This window comes from Polypterus senegalus, chromosome 8 (genome assembly GCF_016835505.1).
Source record: "Polypterus senegalus isolate Bchr_013 chromosome 8, ASM1683550v1, whole genome shotgun sequence".
Classification (NCBI taxonomy): Eukaryota; Metazoa; Chordata; class Cladistia; order Polypteriformes; family Polypteridae; genus Polypterus; species Polypterus senegalus.
The window spans coordinates 129,745,776-129,765,087 of NC_053161.1; the positions used below are offsets into that span (position 1 = coordinate 129,745,776).

The following is a 19,312-nucleotide window of genomic DNA, read 5'->3' on the forward strand; positions in this document are numbered from 1 at the left end:
TGGTTTACTTCCTGGATTCTATTTTTTCTTATTGACTGTAAACTATCCATTTGTAACTGAGTTTAACTCACCTGATAGTGTTCTTTCTAGAGTTGGTTCTGGCTTCGTCTCTGTCTCGGGCTCACAAAATAGATGAATGGATACAGACAAGGATGGTTTTAATATTGTTAATTTAATTTCACTGTTAAGTGGCAGAATTGAAATAGTTTTAATGCAATGATCACATGGAGCCAGGGCCTATCTTGGTAAACTTGTCTACAATGTAAGAAAAACACTGTTTTTGAATGGTCTCTTTTTCTTTTTCTCTTTTCACTACAAGAACTGTTCTGCGTTGAAACAGACCACTTGCTATATAAACAACATAATTTCTTAAGATTATGATTGTATTTACTGCATAAATTTTATAATATTGTTAGATATGAAAGATATGTGTATCCAATCAGTTTAATTAAAAAAGTGCTAAATTAACTTTCCCACTATCTTCATATTAATTATATAAGCAAGCATGCATTTAATGCTGGGTCCACAGTGACAAGATATGCCCACCGAAGTGGGAGCAGAAATAGTACATACTGCTTGTGCTGACTGCTCTGCAGGCAAAGCCAGGTCACTGAACTACAGTATGATTTGCTACTTTGTAAAACACAGCTGGCTACACAGTTCACAGTGGGTGTTTAGGTCTGGACGAGCTGACAGGAAAGGAAGTATGTCACGACAAAGGTGAACAGCAGTATTTCCACTTGACGTGTGGGAAAACTCAGGCAATGATCGGCTGTGGGATTCACACCCAGGATACTGGATTCTTAAGAAAGCAGAACTAGCCACTATGCTGTTGTGTTCATCACAATTATTGTACCTAGTGATGTCTATGTATTGCAGACTTCAAGAAGTCATTGCATGCAAGGGATTGACAACAAAGTACTAAATATGACTGCTTTAATATACTTGCCATTGCTGAGTCCCATACATTATGGTGCCCTGAAATGGGGCGACCTTTTATAAAAAGCGTTGTAATTTCTACATGGTCTGACCAAAATGTATGCAAATTCTTCTAAATTAAAGTTTGCAATGTGCTCTTTAATCATGTCTGAATTGTTTGATTTGTAATTTTAAACTGCAGAGCAGAAGGGTAAATTAAGGGAAATGATGTCTTTGTCCCAAATATCATGGAGGGCACTGCACATCTGACAACAATCTTTCACAATTTGCTCAAGTTGTAAAGTTACATTATTTAAATGTGTGATATTCTTGTTTAAGCATTTTTAAGAAGAAAATCAATTTGTTTCACTGCATTTATAGTTTGAAGCAAGAGAACATTTCCAAAATGACCAAGGCAAAATAAGCATATAGCTATTATACTTGATCCAGCATCTCTATACAGTTGAGATATCCCAGACCTTTGCTCATGACAATCTAATCCTTGGGAAGGAAAAAAAAATAGATTTTTTACGAGTAAAAGAGTGGTGTAGCATTTTGTATTATGAAAAGACATTAAAGTCTTATGTGGGGAAAAAGCAAATACAATCTTAATGCACCTTACAAAAGAAGAAGACACTTTGTTTGGGTTTGGTATTCTTACTTTGTTCTTAGGATTCCTCCGTTTACAGCTATAATTTTCACTTAATTTAAGTGTGTTGGCTTAAACTGTTTAGCAGGCTTTGAACTGGAAAGGAAAGTCTTCTTTGAGCTAATGCAGTGAATTGGAGATGTAACCTCTGCTTCTCAATAAATGAATTAATGTTCCAGCTGTCAAAAAATACAATTTCTTTTTAACAGAGATTCTACTTGCAGTATTGCCAAATCAAATTCATAAACTTGTGTTGTTGCCGGATTACAGTAAAGTGATATTTTATCTCATCCATAGATTTCCATTTTTGCACACATTTACATATGGAACTGGTTAGCCTTCCATGGTATAAGCTCCTTGACTTCCTAGTCCCCAATTTAAACAGACCATCAGTTAAACAGCACAAATACCTTGCTGATTTATCAGTGTCCTTCCTCTTCAGATGAAGCCATGCCCTGCTGTACTGGTTCAGTTGATCCCGTGATGTATCTAATGACCCATATGCTTGAACCCAGCCTGTGATATGCAAAGGTTTGAACTATGTCAGACAATTTGATCTCCATAATATTACCTGGAGTAATGCATAATCCAGGCAGAATTCTCAAGAATGCATTCTTACCAGGTCTTGTCTAAGCATTCATCTATATTTTTAAATTTATCTTGCAAAAATTGCATCCTATTCTTCCTGTGTCGTTTGTTTTGGCATGGACAGGACACACGCACATATATAAGTAGCATGCAAATATATACACAATTATATGCACTATATATAATACTGTATATATTTGCAGGTATTTGTTTATTTATTATATGTATAGTGTTTTTTAACTTGCAATAATTCTTCAGTATATTTTATTATGGCTGGCTGTTCAATAACCTTATGACCTATGGCTAGAAACTGTCCCAGAATCCTTTGATGTGAGTGCCAGTGACGCTGTATCAGTTTCTACAGACAAGTAGTGAGAATTGCATGTGTGCAGGATGGCTGAAGTCTTTAATTGTGCAGTTTGCTTTTCTAAAGTAGCAAGTGTTGCATATGTCCTTAACAGAAGGCAGCTGGGTATTCATAATGTTCTGTGCCTCCTTCACCACTCAGCAGTGCTTTATGATTTTGAGCCAATCAGGTACCATACCAGGATGTTACGCAGACAGTGCTAATGTATTCCACTGTGCACCTGTAGAAGTTAGTGAAAAAAGGAAGAACAGAAAGTAAATGCAGTTGACACTGAGATGTGTGTGGAATGATTTTAATGAACCTGGTTAGAGGATATACAGATAGAGTGGAGTTGAGTACAACTAGGAATTAGCCAGTACATAAAGGGCACAAAGACACAAAAATAAAAGTGACATGTAACCTATATTCTTGTCATTTCTATAAACCAAAGAGTTAATAGACTACAAAATTGCAATTGAAGAGAACTTTTTTAAACAGCAAACACTTGACTACAATTAGAAGGATTTGACTACTTCTGGCCATTGTCAAGTGATGTAAAGCTTATAGCAATCAAACCAGCCACTACTGAATAAATGTTGTCTGTATTATGCCAAACAAACAAATGCCACATCACCATTTTTCTAAATTGAAGTAATTTAGGCACTGTATTTTGCATATAAATGCTGGAAATATTTCATACTAATTTAAATTATCTGCCATTTTGCACATCCTATTCTTTCATTGTTTTATCTTAGTATGATACTTCTGTATTTCAAAATTAAGAAATCTTCCATTTAATTTAAATTGTTGATGCCTTGTGTAATCTCAGATTAACTGGCCCCCCTAAAAGTAAAAAAAGGTGTGGTCCCCTTATGCTGTATGATAGGTATGCAGAAAAAAGGATCATATTAAGGCAGTCTTTTATAAGCAGTAAGGGTTCATATTATATTATAAGTCTAAATGTATTTCCAACATTAAACATGTGAAAGTATTTGTATATATTGTGTAAAGCCAACAATGTTTTCTAATAATAGGGACCTACAGCCTTGATTATGATAACTATAGTATTGTTGCATTCTTCACTCTTCAGTAATGCTAATAACTATATTTTTCTAAAAATGCTACTGTTTGTAGACATACACGTTTATGGCTCATTAGTTCTTTTCCACTTTGAGTAGCAATCCTGTCTTCCTGTTCACTGCATCAGACTGATTGATAACTGATTTTGAAAGGAAGTACAAAGTTTACTGTCATTCTCACTTGGTTTTGTCAAAGTACTGCATATATATGATTTTAGACGCCATTTTAATGCAAAATATGAATGCCACAAATCAGCGTTACATGCATTAGTTTAAAGAATATTGTGTCTATATTTTGCTGTAGTTTTTTCATTCTAGAAATAAAACAAAAAAAAACCATAATTCTTTTTAAACTCTGACTACCTGCAACTAATACTGAGGAATATTTTGTGTATATTCATGTAAATGTAAGTCCATATTTAATATTTTTTAATGCTGTACAGCATATCTACTCTCAAAGTTTTGATGATTCCATATATCTGTAAATGCATATTTAATATTTTTAATGCTGTACAGTATATTTATTCTAAAAGTATGTATGATTACAAAAAGCATATTATGATTCAATCAATAACTGATCATACATCTTGTATAAGCTGTGCACAATAATTATTTAGTTAAGGAAAATAGAACAATAGTATCAAAATGTAGTATTTTTTAATTTTAAAAGATATATAAACATTTAACACCTAAATGTCACTAACAGAAACTAAAATACACATGTATGAAGTGTCCTTCAGGAGTTAGGCCTTGCTTTCTTCTTTCCACTGCCCCAGCCAGTACTCAGTTGAACTGGGTTTACTCGAAAAGAAATTTTCTCCTTTTTGGCTGGTGAGGACTCTGCCCTTAGAGGTAACGGAACTTCTTTTTCTGCAATAAATAAATAAATAAATAAATACATATTGATACATATATCCATTTTTGTAAAGACAAACCATATATATAATTTAAGTTTTATGCTTTGTTTAGGTACAATAATGAAACTCCTATCAGGCCTCTTTTTCACAGCTCTTTTAACAATGCAGAGCTGGCACTCTCCATGTTATATGTCTGTATGTTTCCTCACTCCTCAATATATTTACACACACACATATATAAATAAAATAAAGAAAAGAATTAGTACATATTACAATATCTATAGCTCTCTTTATTTACTCTGCCAAAATTTCCCTGGGGACAAATAATGTTCTATCTATCTATCTATCTATCTATCTATCTATCTATCTATCTATCTATCTATCTATCTATCTATCTATCTATCTAGCAGTGTCACTGACTCTTATTTTGTTGGCCATGCTCCTTTGGTCACCTGCATCTATACTTGTTGGACAATCACAATTACAACTTTTAATTTTCATTCCTTATTTTATTCATAATTTTGTATTTGTTTTTGATTACTAGGGATGTGTCTGTTCCCTTCAGCATTCTGTGTTTTTAACACAACACCGTAGTTTGCACAGATGAAGCTAGCTAATTGTGGTCAGTGGCAGAAAAATTGATGATATTGAAATGATTCATTCTGTCCTAAACTCACTGCAGATTAAGCAACACTTTGAATACCTTTCAGATAAATGCTTAGCACAGAGAAAAATATCTTAATGTTTTACAATAAGCATAAATGTAGCTTTGCTGTTTTCATTAAGGAAACATTAACATCTACTGGAGTTTGTCAAGTGTGTGTTTTTTGTAAACATACATGTATTTGCACTCATAAATATTGTATTCAGTGGACTGAATAAAACTGAGTTTGTGTCTCTAAAACAAGTGTCTGCTTCTTTTTAAACAAAGATTAAGAAAAGCCCTAAAAGTCCAATTGTGATTTAAAAAAATACAGTTTTTTATCTGGTAAATACCATGTAACCTCTTGTTAGTCTTGTTCAACATGGCAAAAATAACATGTTTCAGCTGTGTCATTTTATTCTTTCTTAAGCCTGAAATGCAGAACTAATTTGGTGATGGACATGAGGCTATTTTTACTTTATGCTTACACTTTGATTTCAAGTAAAAAAACTGTTAATTGCTCCAGCCCGTTTTGATTTTCATAGTTTAAGGTATTCTGTAAAGCAGTGGTTCTCAAATTCTTTCATGGGGGAACCCTGGGGCTACAGGATTTCACCCCAACCAAATTCTGCTTTTATGTAGACCATAATAAAGTAAGTTGGTCTTTCCTAGCTTGAAAAACTGGGCTTACTTAATTTTTACTAGAATGTTGCAAGCATTTATGTCTATTAGGTGGGGATAATTTACTGTTTTTTTATTTAGTGAGTTTTCATCATTATAAATTTTACTCCCTTTTTGCCATGGTTATATAAAGTATTCTTTACTAAAAAAGTATGCTAGTGGTTATGACACTAAAGTAGCTGCAGCCTTTCTGCATTCAGTGTCATTTGTCCTGGTCTGTACTCCACTTCCTAGTAATATTCACTATGAGGATACGATTAGGTAAAAGTCAGAAAATGAAAAAATAAAAGCAAGAACTTAAAGCTATAGTAACAATATAATATTTACAAAATTTTTATATAGGTAAATCTCATGCTGTTATACTTTTCTGAGTACCAACTAAGCAAAGTAAAATAAAAGATGGGATAATTAAAATTGTTGCTATGTATTGCATTGTTCTGTGTTTTATAATTTCTTGTAGTGAAGATTCATTTATTTTTTTTAAATCAAGTTAAATATGCTTAAATTGGTTTTATAAACTGGCTGTAACATTGCATTGCAAGAGTTGGTACATTTTTCCTGTCTTTTGTGGACTAATGTGCTTTCTTGAATGTTTTTTTTTTAATTATTGTAATCATAAAGTGAAAGGTATTTTAAATAAATAGTATTGTAAGGGTTGTGAACGTATTTCAGGTTAATTATTTTGTTGAAAATTATACCTGATATGGTTGGTAATGAAATAACTAATATGGACCATTCCACTTGACTTCCTGTATCTGACAGCACTGAAGATGTGGTGCTTATGTTGCCTTTCCTTGTGTCTTTCAAGATCATTCTCTGCTCCATCCTACTGCATCTGCTCTGGCTGAGCTTGAACAATCGGAGTCAGATATTTTGACAAGAAAACTGATGGGTACAGGCTAAGGGCCTGCTTTCTAATGGATGATAGTTATATGATATAATGCAGCACATTTCATGGCATTGCTTTGGTACTTTAGGTGTCTCTGTTCACTTGCCCATATTTCAGTTACAGGAATAGGGAAGGATACAGACCATAATTGTTAGGTATACCAGTAAATTGCTTTCTGCATTGATACCATGAACATCAGATTCCTGCTTATTAATCAGTCCAAAAATCAATGAATCAGTTTCATCAGCCATGATTTGACCCACAGATGACTCTACTAATTTTTTACACTTGCGTAAGGCACCCTTTTCTCCACCATTACAGTTTTAATTGGAGACAATGAAAAAATACTAATATTTAAATTATTTTAATATTTCTTTTCAGTGAATAAATACTGAAGTTGTTTTAAAGACTTCGCAATAAAAACAACCCTTATTTATTTTAAAAACAGTGTTATTGTCTTATGTTTTATTTTTACCACAAAAACATTTTGTAACATGTTATATATATATATATATATATATATATATATATATATATATATATGTATGTGTGTGTGTGTGTGTTTGCATAAAATATATTATATGCATATAATTATGTTTTAGAATGTTTTATTTAACACAGCCTCTCTATGTAACACTTTATACTTAACTTTCACAGTGACTGCTTCTTACCACACATTCATCCAGAAGTATTAAATGGAGGAAGAGTTCAGCTTGTGGTAAATTCATGTATTTAATTTACCAACATTCAGTTTGTATTTTTCTACTCTTTTGCACCATTTATCAAAATGCTGGTTTTCATCAGATACAGATAATCTCTGAAGTGTAGTGTTTGTACAGAGTCTTATGTATTTATAATACATTATGTTTTGCATTGATCAAGAATTAGGTGTACATTCTAAGTCACTTTACTGTAGTAAACTATTACTTTTACTAGTAGTAAACTTTGCACATGGCTTTATTTTATTTATTGGAATTATTATTACTGCATGCAAAAACATTTATGAAAACTTTGTTTCTCTATAGTAACTGTTTTGTTAGTTATTAATATAGTCTATAAAACAAAAATTTCATGCTCTAAAGTATTTAAACTCTTTACTTTATTAAAGTGTTAAATGTTTATTTTTTTCAAACTTTAACTAGAATTTTTTACACATAGTTTAAACTTCAAGAAAGTTTCTAAAACTAAGTATAATGAGAATATGTTTTATTTTTATTTTCTCAGTATTATCAACAAATGTATGTACTTTTTTCTCTATGGTTCTTCTTACTACTACAGGCAAGTCCCATAAGAACAGAAAGTCTGTGTGATGAGATTACACCCAGTGCGAATGGGAGTGCTTTGTCTCAGGCCAGTAAAGAAAGCAGAGGACTTAAACCAATGCGCAGACACTCAGCAGGAAATTCAAGTGAGTCTGGTGCCGTACAACTCAGAGTTAGAAGTACTTTTGCTATACAGGCATAATGACACAGTGGCTGCTCCCCTTATACCATTCATTTTATATGTGATATGCATTGCTACTTCAAGTGAAGCTAAAACACTTGTGTAACATATTTCTTCTAGCTGTTTCATTTTAATAATTTGTGGTTAATCCTGGAAAACAATTGCTCTTGAAATGCTTCACTTTTAGATCTGAGATTATTTTCTTTTGATGTTTTCATAGTGTTCTGAAGTTTTCTATCCCTAAATTAAAAAGAAGCTATTAGATTTATTAGCCGCACTTCAAAGTTCTGGTGTCTAAGTGTGTGTTGTGTGTGTTAGTGAACATGCTTTATACTTTATTACAGAATTAAGTTATTTTTTGTTATAATTTAAGGTATACTAATATGATATTTTTCTATGAATGACAGCTATATTAGAGAGTATAAACAACTGAATTTGCAGCAAATAATAATTTAAAAAATATATTCTTTTGAAATGACAAGTTTCTTTTAAAGGAACAAGAAATTTTCATTCAAACATGATACCAGAATAAAGAACCAATGATATTAAGAGAAAGTAACTTTTTTTCAAAAAAATAGCTGTGAAAAATATGTATTAAAAATCATTTTGTATACAGATCTCTTTTAAAAGTGATTGTTGCAAGTTTAATTTTAAAAACTGAGCAGAAAGCAACCAAAACAAACAGTTTTTCAAAGCTGTATATTAATTTAAGTAAGGCTTATGTATAACATTTTAAAATAAACCTAAATGATTATACATAATTAACACCGATTCACATTACTCTTAAAACAGACAATGGTACTATGCACTTAAATAAAGTATATTGTTATACTTGTGAAATAATGTGAAATACAGATTTGTTTTAGCAGCATTACTCATTTTCTAGCAAGACAATAATAAAATGTCTATTCTACTGTGTAATATGACACACTATTTCATTTTGAAATAATACATTTTATTTGCTTACTGTTGCTGGAAATAAGGAAAGGGGGTCATTCAGAGGACATGACAAAAATGTCAGGCAGGAAACGGCAAGAGGCTCCATTTTAAAAGGAAGACTGCCCCTCTGTCAAAGGTTTACCTCAGGGTCTTGTGTGACAAAGATTCTACACATGTGGAAAATCATGAAGAACAAGCCATTGAAAAGTTTAACAAAGTTTTCTAGGCCTATCTCAATAAAAGAAAACACTGTCCATTTTAACAAGGACAAATTAGATTTTAATTAAAATGAAAATTAAACCCACGAGAAGGGTGTTTCAATTAGTACTAAACGTCTCTTGAAGTTACTGTGAGAGGCAAAAACGAAATATATGGGAAATGACCATATATCCTTAACTAAAACCAACTTATGCTGCAGACCTTGTGGCTCTGATTTAACAGCAGGTTTTAGTGAAGAACAGACTCTAAATATTACAATAGAAAATAATACTTTTCAAAAGGGCAAATATTGGAAATGTTCAAATAATGATTTATGTTTGTAATTTTATCAATGAAGTTAAATCATATGGTCTCATTTTATTTTTTCTTCTTTCAAAGTGAAATGTAAAAAAAAAAGAATGTTTGTATAGATGATCTTTTGTCTGTAGGTTTGACAGACCTTAATCTAAAATGAGAGCCAATACTCTGTTACTGTGTCCCCTTTCAAGTATATTACAACAAAAACACAATTTTAGTTTGTAAAATCTGTTGGATCAGTGTGTAGCTTTAAATGTTTTGAGAATACATTTATTTGGGCACACAGTAAAAATATGTAAATACTGTAACGTGATTCTGGCTTCTTACTGGGCCATTACCATAGAACTCATTTTGAACCCCATATTTATTTTTATTGCTTCCATTACCAAAATCATTGTGGTTAGCTTAATGCCAGTTGCAGCCTTAAAATAACTCAAAACATTACCTGTGACTTGTCAAAAAGGCGGTGTGGAATAATATCTTTATTTTTTTAACACTCATATGATAAAAAAAAAATTCATACAAAGATGAGAAATTCATTTTTGCATTTAATTTATTTAGGAAAAAAATATGCTGACTTGAAGATACTGTTCATGAAATAAAGGACCAAAGGTTGAAAAGATCACATGAAAGTTAAAGAATATGTGAGCAGCACAAATTAGAAATGCCAAACAGATCAGTGAACACAAAGATATGCACAACAAATTAGAACTCATTTATACTTGTCATACATTTTTCATTTGTACCGAAGCAGTTTACAGAATTAGATAGATAGATAGATAGATAGATAGATAGATAGATAGATAGATAGATAGATAGATAGATAGATAGATAGATAAAACATTATTTGTCCCCAGGGAAATTTTGGCAGAGTAAATAAAGAGAGCTATAGATATTGTAATATGTACTAATTCTTTTCTTTATTTTATTTATATATGTGTGTGTGTAAATATATTGAGGAGTGAGGAAACATACAGACATATAACATGGAGAGTGCCAGCTCTGCATTGTTAAAAGAGCTGTGAAAAAGAGGCCTGATAGGAGTTTCATTATTGTACCTAAACAAAGCATAAAACTTAAATTATATATATGGTTTGTCTTTACAAAAATGGATATATGTATCAATATGTATTTATTTATTGCAGAAAAAGAAGTTCCGTTACCTCTAAGGGCAGAGTCCTCACCAGCCAAAAAGGAGAAAATTTCTTTTCGAGTAAACCCAGTTCAACTGAGTACTGGCTGGGGCAGTGGAAAGAAGAAAGCAAGGCCTAACTCCTGAAGGACACTTCATACATGTGTATTTTAGTTTCTGTTAGTGACATTTAGTTGCTAAATGTTTATATATCTTTTAAAATTAAAAAATACTACATTTTGATACTATTGTTCTATTTTCCTTAACTAAATAATTATTGTGCACAGCTTATACAAGATGTATGATCAGTTATTGATTGAATCATAATATGCTTTTTGTAATCATACATACTTTTAGAATAAATATACTGTACAGCATTAAAAATATTAAATATGCATTTACAGATATATGGAATCATCAAAACTTTGAGAGTAGATATGCTGTACAGCATTAAAAAATATTAAATATGGACTTACATTTACATGAATATACACAAAAAATTCCTCAGTATTAGTTGCAGGCAGTCAGAGTTTAAAAAGAATTATGTATTTTTTTGTTTTATTTCTAGAATGAAAAAACTATAGCAAAATATAGACACAATATTCTTTAAACGAATGCATGTAACGCTGATTTGTGGCTTTCATATTTTGCATTAAAATGCCGTCTAAAATTATATATATGCAGTACTTTGACAAAACCAAGTGAGAATGACAGTAAACTTTGTACTTCCTTTCAAAATCAGTTATCAATCAGTCTGATGCAGTGAACAGGAAGACAGGATTGCTACTCAAAGTGGAAAAGAACTAATGAGCCATAAACGTGTATGTCTACAAACAGTAGCATTTTTAGAAAAATATAGTTATTAGCATTACTGAAGAGTGAAGAATGCAACAATACTATAGTTATCATAATCAAGGCTGTAGGTCCCTATTATTAGAAAACATTGTTGGCTTTACACAATATATACAAATACTTTCACATGTTTAATGTTGGAAATACATTTAGACTTATAATATAATATGAACCCTTACTGCTTATAAAAGACTGCCTTAATATGATCCTTTTTTCCTCCACAACAATTTACAAATGCCGTTTCAATGCTATATATTTTTTTATGAAATCAAAAATAGAAACAGAAAAGCATTACCCATTGCTTCATACTGTACTTACTACAACTGCAACTGATACTTTAAAAATACCAATACTACTGGATTTATCGTGCAATAATACCCAATTGGTTTTTAAAATTACATCCAAAATCAAATATAAAATAGCTGACAGAAGCACTCGGTCAAGAGTCAACCACAGTCTGTTTATTTTTATGTCAGGATTTATCCTTTTCTTTTGTGTTTTGACTGCCCAAGTTTTGTCTACACTAGAGACGTAGGTTACTTCATGATGAAAGTTCTGTTATTTTTTGAAACCTTAGGACTTTGCCTCCCTTTTGCAATGATATTAAAATTTTACCCCCTAAGGTATAGACCATAGGTACTCAGTAAACTAGTAATTTTCATGTTCTGTTTATACTGTATAGAGAACGTGGTATGTTTTGTTATTTGTATAAACCCTTTATTTAAAAATGTATATTATGATAACTGTGACCCTCACTAGGAAAAGCCAAGATGAGTTCTATGTACTGTGATTTGTGGAGCTCTGTGTGGGGTTGTTTCCTGTCCTTCTGTAAAAAGCTTTAATCATTATGTTAGATAGATAGATAGATAGATAGATAGATAGATAGATAGATAGATAGATAGATAGATAAAATATGATTTTAACGCATTAAACAGAATTTTAGAATAGTCTATTCATTTGTAAATCATCCATCTTTGCATGTCAATGTACACTGCCAAAATAATGAAATTGTTAAATGTTTAAAACATGCAAATCGCAGCAAAATGTGATTTGTATGTTTGTGCAAAAAAGTTAACTTATTTTAATCATCATAAAAATTCAGATACATATAGTGAACAGCACATATGATATATCTATATGACATGTCATTATGATTAATAACAGTTACTAAACAGAACATGGCAGACTATGTGTTATATACAGTATTTCCACCTGATCATAAGGCTTTTAACAAAGCACACAAATGCAAAGTGTGTAAGAAAGTGCAGCTTATAGAAATAATTCTTGTAATCATCTCATTCTGACACGTTAAGTCTAATGGGTGTTAGACTGTTCACTGCAGACTCCCACCATTATCTACATAAATAAGGGCTTCTAGATTTCCATATTAAATTTTCTTCCCTATCTAAGTAGTGAACCATACACTAAGTCCAGTGGCAAAGCCTTTTTGCTTAATTAAAGTTTGGCGTGGGAGGCTGCAGTCTATTCTCGCAGTAGTGGACACATTGCAGTGTTTGACAAACAATCATACATACTTTTGTAATTTAGCAACAGTATGATGTTAAGGGGCCAAACAGAATGCATAATTAATTATAATAAAATACATGTTTGGTTTATACTTTGATTATATTTTTTAACCAAGATGGGGAAAGGTTTTTTTGCAGTGGCTTAACTGCAAAATAATTGCTCATTTCTTAAATCATTATGCTAAATTATCTTAGGCACAAAAGCAAATTATATGTGACATTTGGTACATAATGTATTTGCTGTATTTTCAGATATAGGAGAGTTTTTTAAAAACATCTGGTGATGAGATTCTAGATTCTTCTCACACACTCCAAGCTCGTTCACCGCTTTCTCAATAATAGTGCAGATTAGGACTAAAACTCATATCACTTTGACAAAGACATGCCCAAAGAACCCGTTCCTTTAAGAGACATGTCTTTACATGGTAACATGAGATATATGGATTTCATGTCATATAGCTTACAAGACTCGGAAACATAACAAGGGTTTACAAATATTTAAAGACAGTAACAAGCAAAATATACGTCATAATGAAAGTAAATTGTTATCGGGGTAAATAAACAGAAATAAATGTACACCAAGAGACATTTAAGTGTTTTCATTTTCTGGACCCATCGAGGCATTCATCTGTTTTCCAGTCCTGTGTATGTCAGTTTAAGATTGCAGAGGCTGTAGCCTATTTAGCCAAAATGTGTATAACATTTGTCAATGTAAATAAAAAACGTAAAGACGTGATCTTGAGAACACAAACAAGTAAACGAAATAAACCTGACATTTGTATTCAATAAAACAAGGATGTCTGAATATATTATAATGAAAGAATAGATCCAGGGTCACAAGAAGTAAGTGAAGGCTAAAGAAAGCGAAAATATGGCCAGAGCTTGCAATTGTTGCATTGGTGACTGCAGCAGAAACCTCTAAGAACCCACATTCTTCAAAACACAGTATATTGAAATGTACATTTTAATTTGCCATTCATTCAGTCAATCCATAAATCCATATTCTGTGTGAGGTTCTTGTGTGATTGTTTTTGAGCACTGGAAAGACCAAGACCTATCCCAGTAGTGGACACAAAGCTTGGAGGAGAAGCCAGTCCATCTCTTGGCACATTCACTCATGCACCCATATTTATTCAAAGACATTGATTTACTTTTATCTTTCAGTTTCCAGGTGATATTATTTAATACATTCATTTTAAAGAAGTTGTTTTCATTTGGCCCCATTTGTTCTGGGTCCTTGCGACCATGAAGTAGAATCAGCAGATATATATTTAGGCTTAACAATAATGCAGTTTAAAGCCCTGCAGCATTATGACTAAGGCACTGGACTTCTGAAAAGTGTAAGGACCTGTATGATCTTAAGTAAGTCACTTGTCCTGCCTGTGTTTCAGTTGTATAAAATGCATGTAAACATTTGTGATAAAGTGCCTTGGCATTAATAGAAAAACAATATAGGAAAATACAAGCTGTTCATATTGATTCTGGAAATCAAAAACAAATACATTAAAGCTATCTCAACACATAAAAGAGGGAAAGGGTAGCAACACAAAGGTCAGGGTGCTCGGCATTCATCAATACACACACAGATCTTTACTTATTAGTCCTGTAAAAATGCACATTGAAATCCATTTAATAGAACTGAAAGTTATGGTCATATTGTGCACTCAAATACACAACAGAAATGATCTTTAATTTGTCCAGTATTTTTAGTGGCTCTGCCTCCATCATGCATCTGTTTTCTCACCCTGTCTGTTCCAACACTGGATTGCAGGTAACCCAAAGGTGACAGTGAATGGCACAAATCAGCCCAGGACAGGATGTCAGTCTGTCACAGCCAGGGAATCTGCACATTCATCTTTTCATCAATTTATGTATTTTTGTATTGTTTTAATTGTAAACATGCAAATGAATTATGGTAGATTACATACAGAATGATCAGAAAGACAAATTGGCAAGACGATGTAAGATGTGCGTTGCAGTATTTTATGTCAGAGTTCCCTATTTGGGAAGTATGTTTTATTTATGCATGTTTAAATTCTGGACATTGACTATTCTATTCAATCAAACTATTTTATATAGCACCTTCACTGGAAGCATTATTATAAGGCAACTTAAAATCAGACATAGCTGGTACCCTGTTTTCTGCCTTGTGCCCTGTGTTGGCTGGGATTGGCACCAGCAGACCCCCGTGACCCTGTAGTTAGGATATAGCGGGTTAGAAAATGGATGGATGGATGGATGGAAAATCACACATCTCAAGGTAACAAAATGGAATACCAAATAATCCAAATATAAAACACATTCCAGAGAAATTCTGAGGCACTGAGGACATTGAGTGAATGTGTTGGGATTAAGTCCTAACAGACTGACTTTTGCATACCAGCTGATGGACAATACAAATTCTGTTCTGTTATGCCATTATCTCATGAGAAGAAAATGTGTTCATTTTTAAAGCAAATGCTCCTTAAAAACCTAAAGTGGATAAAATAAGCATCAAACTGAACCTATGGATCTGTTGATTTTTATCATTTGTCACCAAGAAGATTTATATGTTTGTTTGCCCTAAAGAGTGCATGCTTCTTTTTGAAGATAATACATAGACATAGTATATGAATTAACTCAATTATTTTGTGATGAAAGCCTGTTTTGAGATCCATCCATTATCCAACCCGCTGAATCCGAACACAGGGTCATGCTGGAGCCAATCCCAGCCAACACAGGAACTAATCCCGGGCAGAGTGCCAACCCACCGCAGGACACACACAAACACACTAGGGCCAATTTAGAATCGCTAATCCATGCAGACATGGGGAGAACATGCAAACTCCACGCTGGGAGGACCCGGGAAGCGAACCCGGGTCTCCTAACTGCGAGGCAGCAGCGCTACCACTGCGCCACCGTGCCGCCCCCTGTTTTGAGATATTGATTTTAAAGCAAATACACCTAGCAACTTTCTTAAGGTAAAAGTAACACACTGCTGGCATAGGCTCTGTCCCCAATCCTGAATTGGATTTAATGTTTTGAGGATGTTATAGATAGATAGATAGATAGATAGATAGATAGATAGATAGATAGATAGATAGATAGATAGATAGATAGATAGATAGATAGATAGATAGATAGATAGATACTGCTTTATTTTTCTTCATTGGGGAAAGTTTAGCTTTTACAGAATTACCATAACAACAATAATTCCATTAGACATGCATAAAGGAATATAAAAAGAAGATCATTTGTAACTTGGCTAAAGATAAGAGAGCAGTCCTAGTGAGACATTTAGCAGGCATACAACCACTGGTATAAAGGAGCCCCAGTTGCCTTTCTTGACACACTTCTGCTGAATAATTTGTTGGCCGAAGGTACTCAGCATTACTATGTCACAGAGAGGATGTGCAGCATTGATTTGTTTTAATTCTCTACTTTGCTACAACCTCCATGGGACCACAGTATGTCCCATAACTGATCCTGTCCCTTTAATCCAGGGGTGTCGAACTCCAGGCCTGCAGGGCCACAGTGGTTGCAGGTTTTCATTCTGACCCTTTTCCTAATCAATGACCAGTTTTCACTGCTAATTAACTTCTTTTCCCTTCATTTTAATAGACCTGATTTTAAGGATTTAGTCCCCTAAATTTATTTCTTTCTTCATTAAATGGCCGCCAAAATGAAATGAAATGTGAAACGAGCTAACAGATGACCAGCTAAACCAATTTCGCTCCAACCAATCTCTTAATAAGAAGCTAATTCTTGCTGATAATTAAACCCATTATTTAATTCAATGGCTTGTTGCTGCTCTCTTTCTGCCACAGCAGACATTTCCAAAACTGTTGATTTTTTTGTTTTTTTCTAAAAACACTGTCAAAATATTATGGTAACTTAAGCAATCAACCTTACCAAGACCATCACCTTTCATTATTTTAAGATAATCTGTGATTGGCACAGGTAAGATGGTCATGTGGCAGCTTGTTTTGTGTCTCATTACTGTTTGGCTGCTAATTAAGGAAAAAGAAACAACTAAGGGGCCTGAGTCCAGTTAATTAGCAGCAAAAACTGGTCACTAATGAAGAAGATGGTTAGAATGAAAACCTGCGACCCTCCAGGACTGGAGTATGACACCTGTCCTTTAATCAGTTTCTTGATTCAATGGGCCTTTCTTGAAGTGATGTTACCGGCCCACCACACTACAGCATAGAAGATTGCACTGCACATCACAGAACTGTAGAAGACGTGAAGGATGTCACTACATTAAAGAAACACTGTCTCCGAAGGAAGAAGAGCCTGCTTTGCCCTTTTCTTATATAGTCACTCGAACATATAGAGACCAGTTCAGCCTGTCATTGATGTGGATCCCCAAATACTTGTAGGAATGGACCTAAATAGTGGCTGGACATAGAGGCTCTTTGGTGTGATGAAAGTCAATAACCAGTTCTTGGTTTTGCTGATGTTAAACTGCAGATTTGCACCAAGGAACAACTGTCCCATCCCCCTAATCAATATATGCCATAAGTGTAAAACCATCAGAGAATTTCTGTTGTATGGAGTGAAGAGAAATTAAGACAGGACTGTTCCCAGTGGTGCTCCAGTGTTGCTCACATCACTATCAGGAACACAGTCCTCTGGTCTCACAAACTGAGGTCTGCCCTACAAATAGTCCATTATACAAGACACCATAGTAACTAATGATAGATAGATAGATAGATAGATAGATAGATAGATAGATAGATAGATAGATAGATAGATAGATAGATGATAATGATTTTGATGCATTAAACAGAATTTTAGAATAGTCTGTATCCTTTTTTAAATCACCCATTTTTGCATGTCAATGTACAGTAGATGAGTGACAAGTGAAGGCTATTTTCATGAAGAAAAAGAAAGTTATCGTTACATTTCACATTTGACTCAAAAGTATATTAAGCTGATGTACAGGATATTTAAAAAGCACAGTGCAGTAATCAGAATTCCCAAACACTGAATTTTTATTTATTTATTTGTATATTTTACACAAAACGATATGGTTAAATTCTTTATTTGCAGCACAGGTCCCATTAGCAGTGTCTAAAAACTGTTTATATGTACAAATATCCCACCTGTACGTTGAAAACAAATCGTTAACATTGGATGAAATGCAAATATATCTCATCATTTATAATGAATGCACCTAACCGTCATAAATCCAAGTCAATGACAATGTAGAATGCATGGAAAAAATGAATAATCATAAATGGGTTTATGTTTCCCGTTGTATTATTATTTTCGTCAAAACAAATATTTAAGAAGTTTCTTAATCTGTCCGGTAGAAGGTCTGCGGAATATTGAAGACTTTAATTTTCTAGTAACAAGTTTATTTTAATCTCAGTTTGACATTTTCAAAGTAACTTATTTCTCAAGCAAATAACCGTTTCTTAAAACGGAATGCTTCTTGTCATAATTCGCTATCGATCAATGTTTTTGAAATGTCTCAAAAACTTCAAATGCGGACTTTAAAAATTCCGCTTTGCACATAACTTCGCTATTTTGGAAATTTCTTACGTTTTATAGGATTTCGAAACAAACTACAAAAATACTGAGGCATTGATATGAGCAGTCTAATAATCGAGATTACAAATTAATCATAAATTGAAACAAATTAGCCCGTAAGAAGCGTTGTCCCGTTTGAAAAGCTTGTAAAACACACATTTTAAAACGCTTCCCAGTGCTGCAGTCCCGAACACATCCCAGTTCCGATTTCCACGATACGTTTTAGCAGCCACCGCAGCGCGTGTCGGTCGCATCTGACTGAGCGGGTGTGGGAGTGCGCAGGTGAGTAGCGCCCAGAAGTGTTTCACGAGTAAAAGACGTGTTCGATAGAAGCGACTGTCATGAACGAAGAGATAAATTGACGGAAAACCCAAGGACATTTTGAACAAATGGGGGCTGGTTAAATTGCTTGAATTGGTGCGTTGCTTCTGATAGATACTTTTTCTGATGTATATCGGATATGGACGCTGTGTAGTTGATGACTTCATTAGCTTATCGGACTTGTACACGAAAGAATACAATCTGCTAATTTTACCGTTCCAGTTTTAAACAATTCATTGTGTATATCTGCAGCCAGAAACATCTCGTTTTAAATACGATCGATAGTTTTGCATGCAAATGCGTTGCCTGAATGTGCAATTCAAACTGAATGAATATCAGTGATGCTAAAAAGTTATTAAAATTTCTAATTGTCACAGTATTTTTTCACGTAATTCCGTGTATATTATGTACTGAAT

The 19,312-nt window shown here is 33.3% G+C and overlaps 1 protein-coding gene across 1 annotated transcript in view; it reads left to right on the forward strand.

Annotated features, from left to right (window-relative positions):
• lrriq1 (leucine-rich repeats and IQ motif containing 1) overlaps nt 1-10,974 on the forward strand; it is a 140,400-nt gene extending 129,426 nt beyond the window's left edge. Inside the window, exons 25-27 of the mRNA XM_039761770.1 lie at nt 7,308-7,368; nt 7,929-8,058; nt 10,694-10,974. Coding sequence (XP_039617704.1) covers nt 7,308-7,368; nt 7,929-8,058; nt 10,694-10,827 — 325 coding nt within the window. The 3' untranslated portion in view covers nt 10,828-10,974. The remainder of the gene's footprint in view (nt 1-7,307; nt 7,369-7,928; nt 8,059-10,693) is intronic.
• Nucleotides 10,975-19,312: the final 8,338 nt, after the last annotated feature.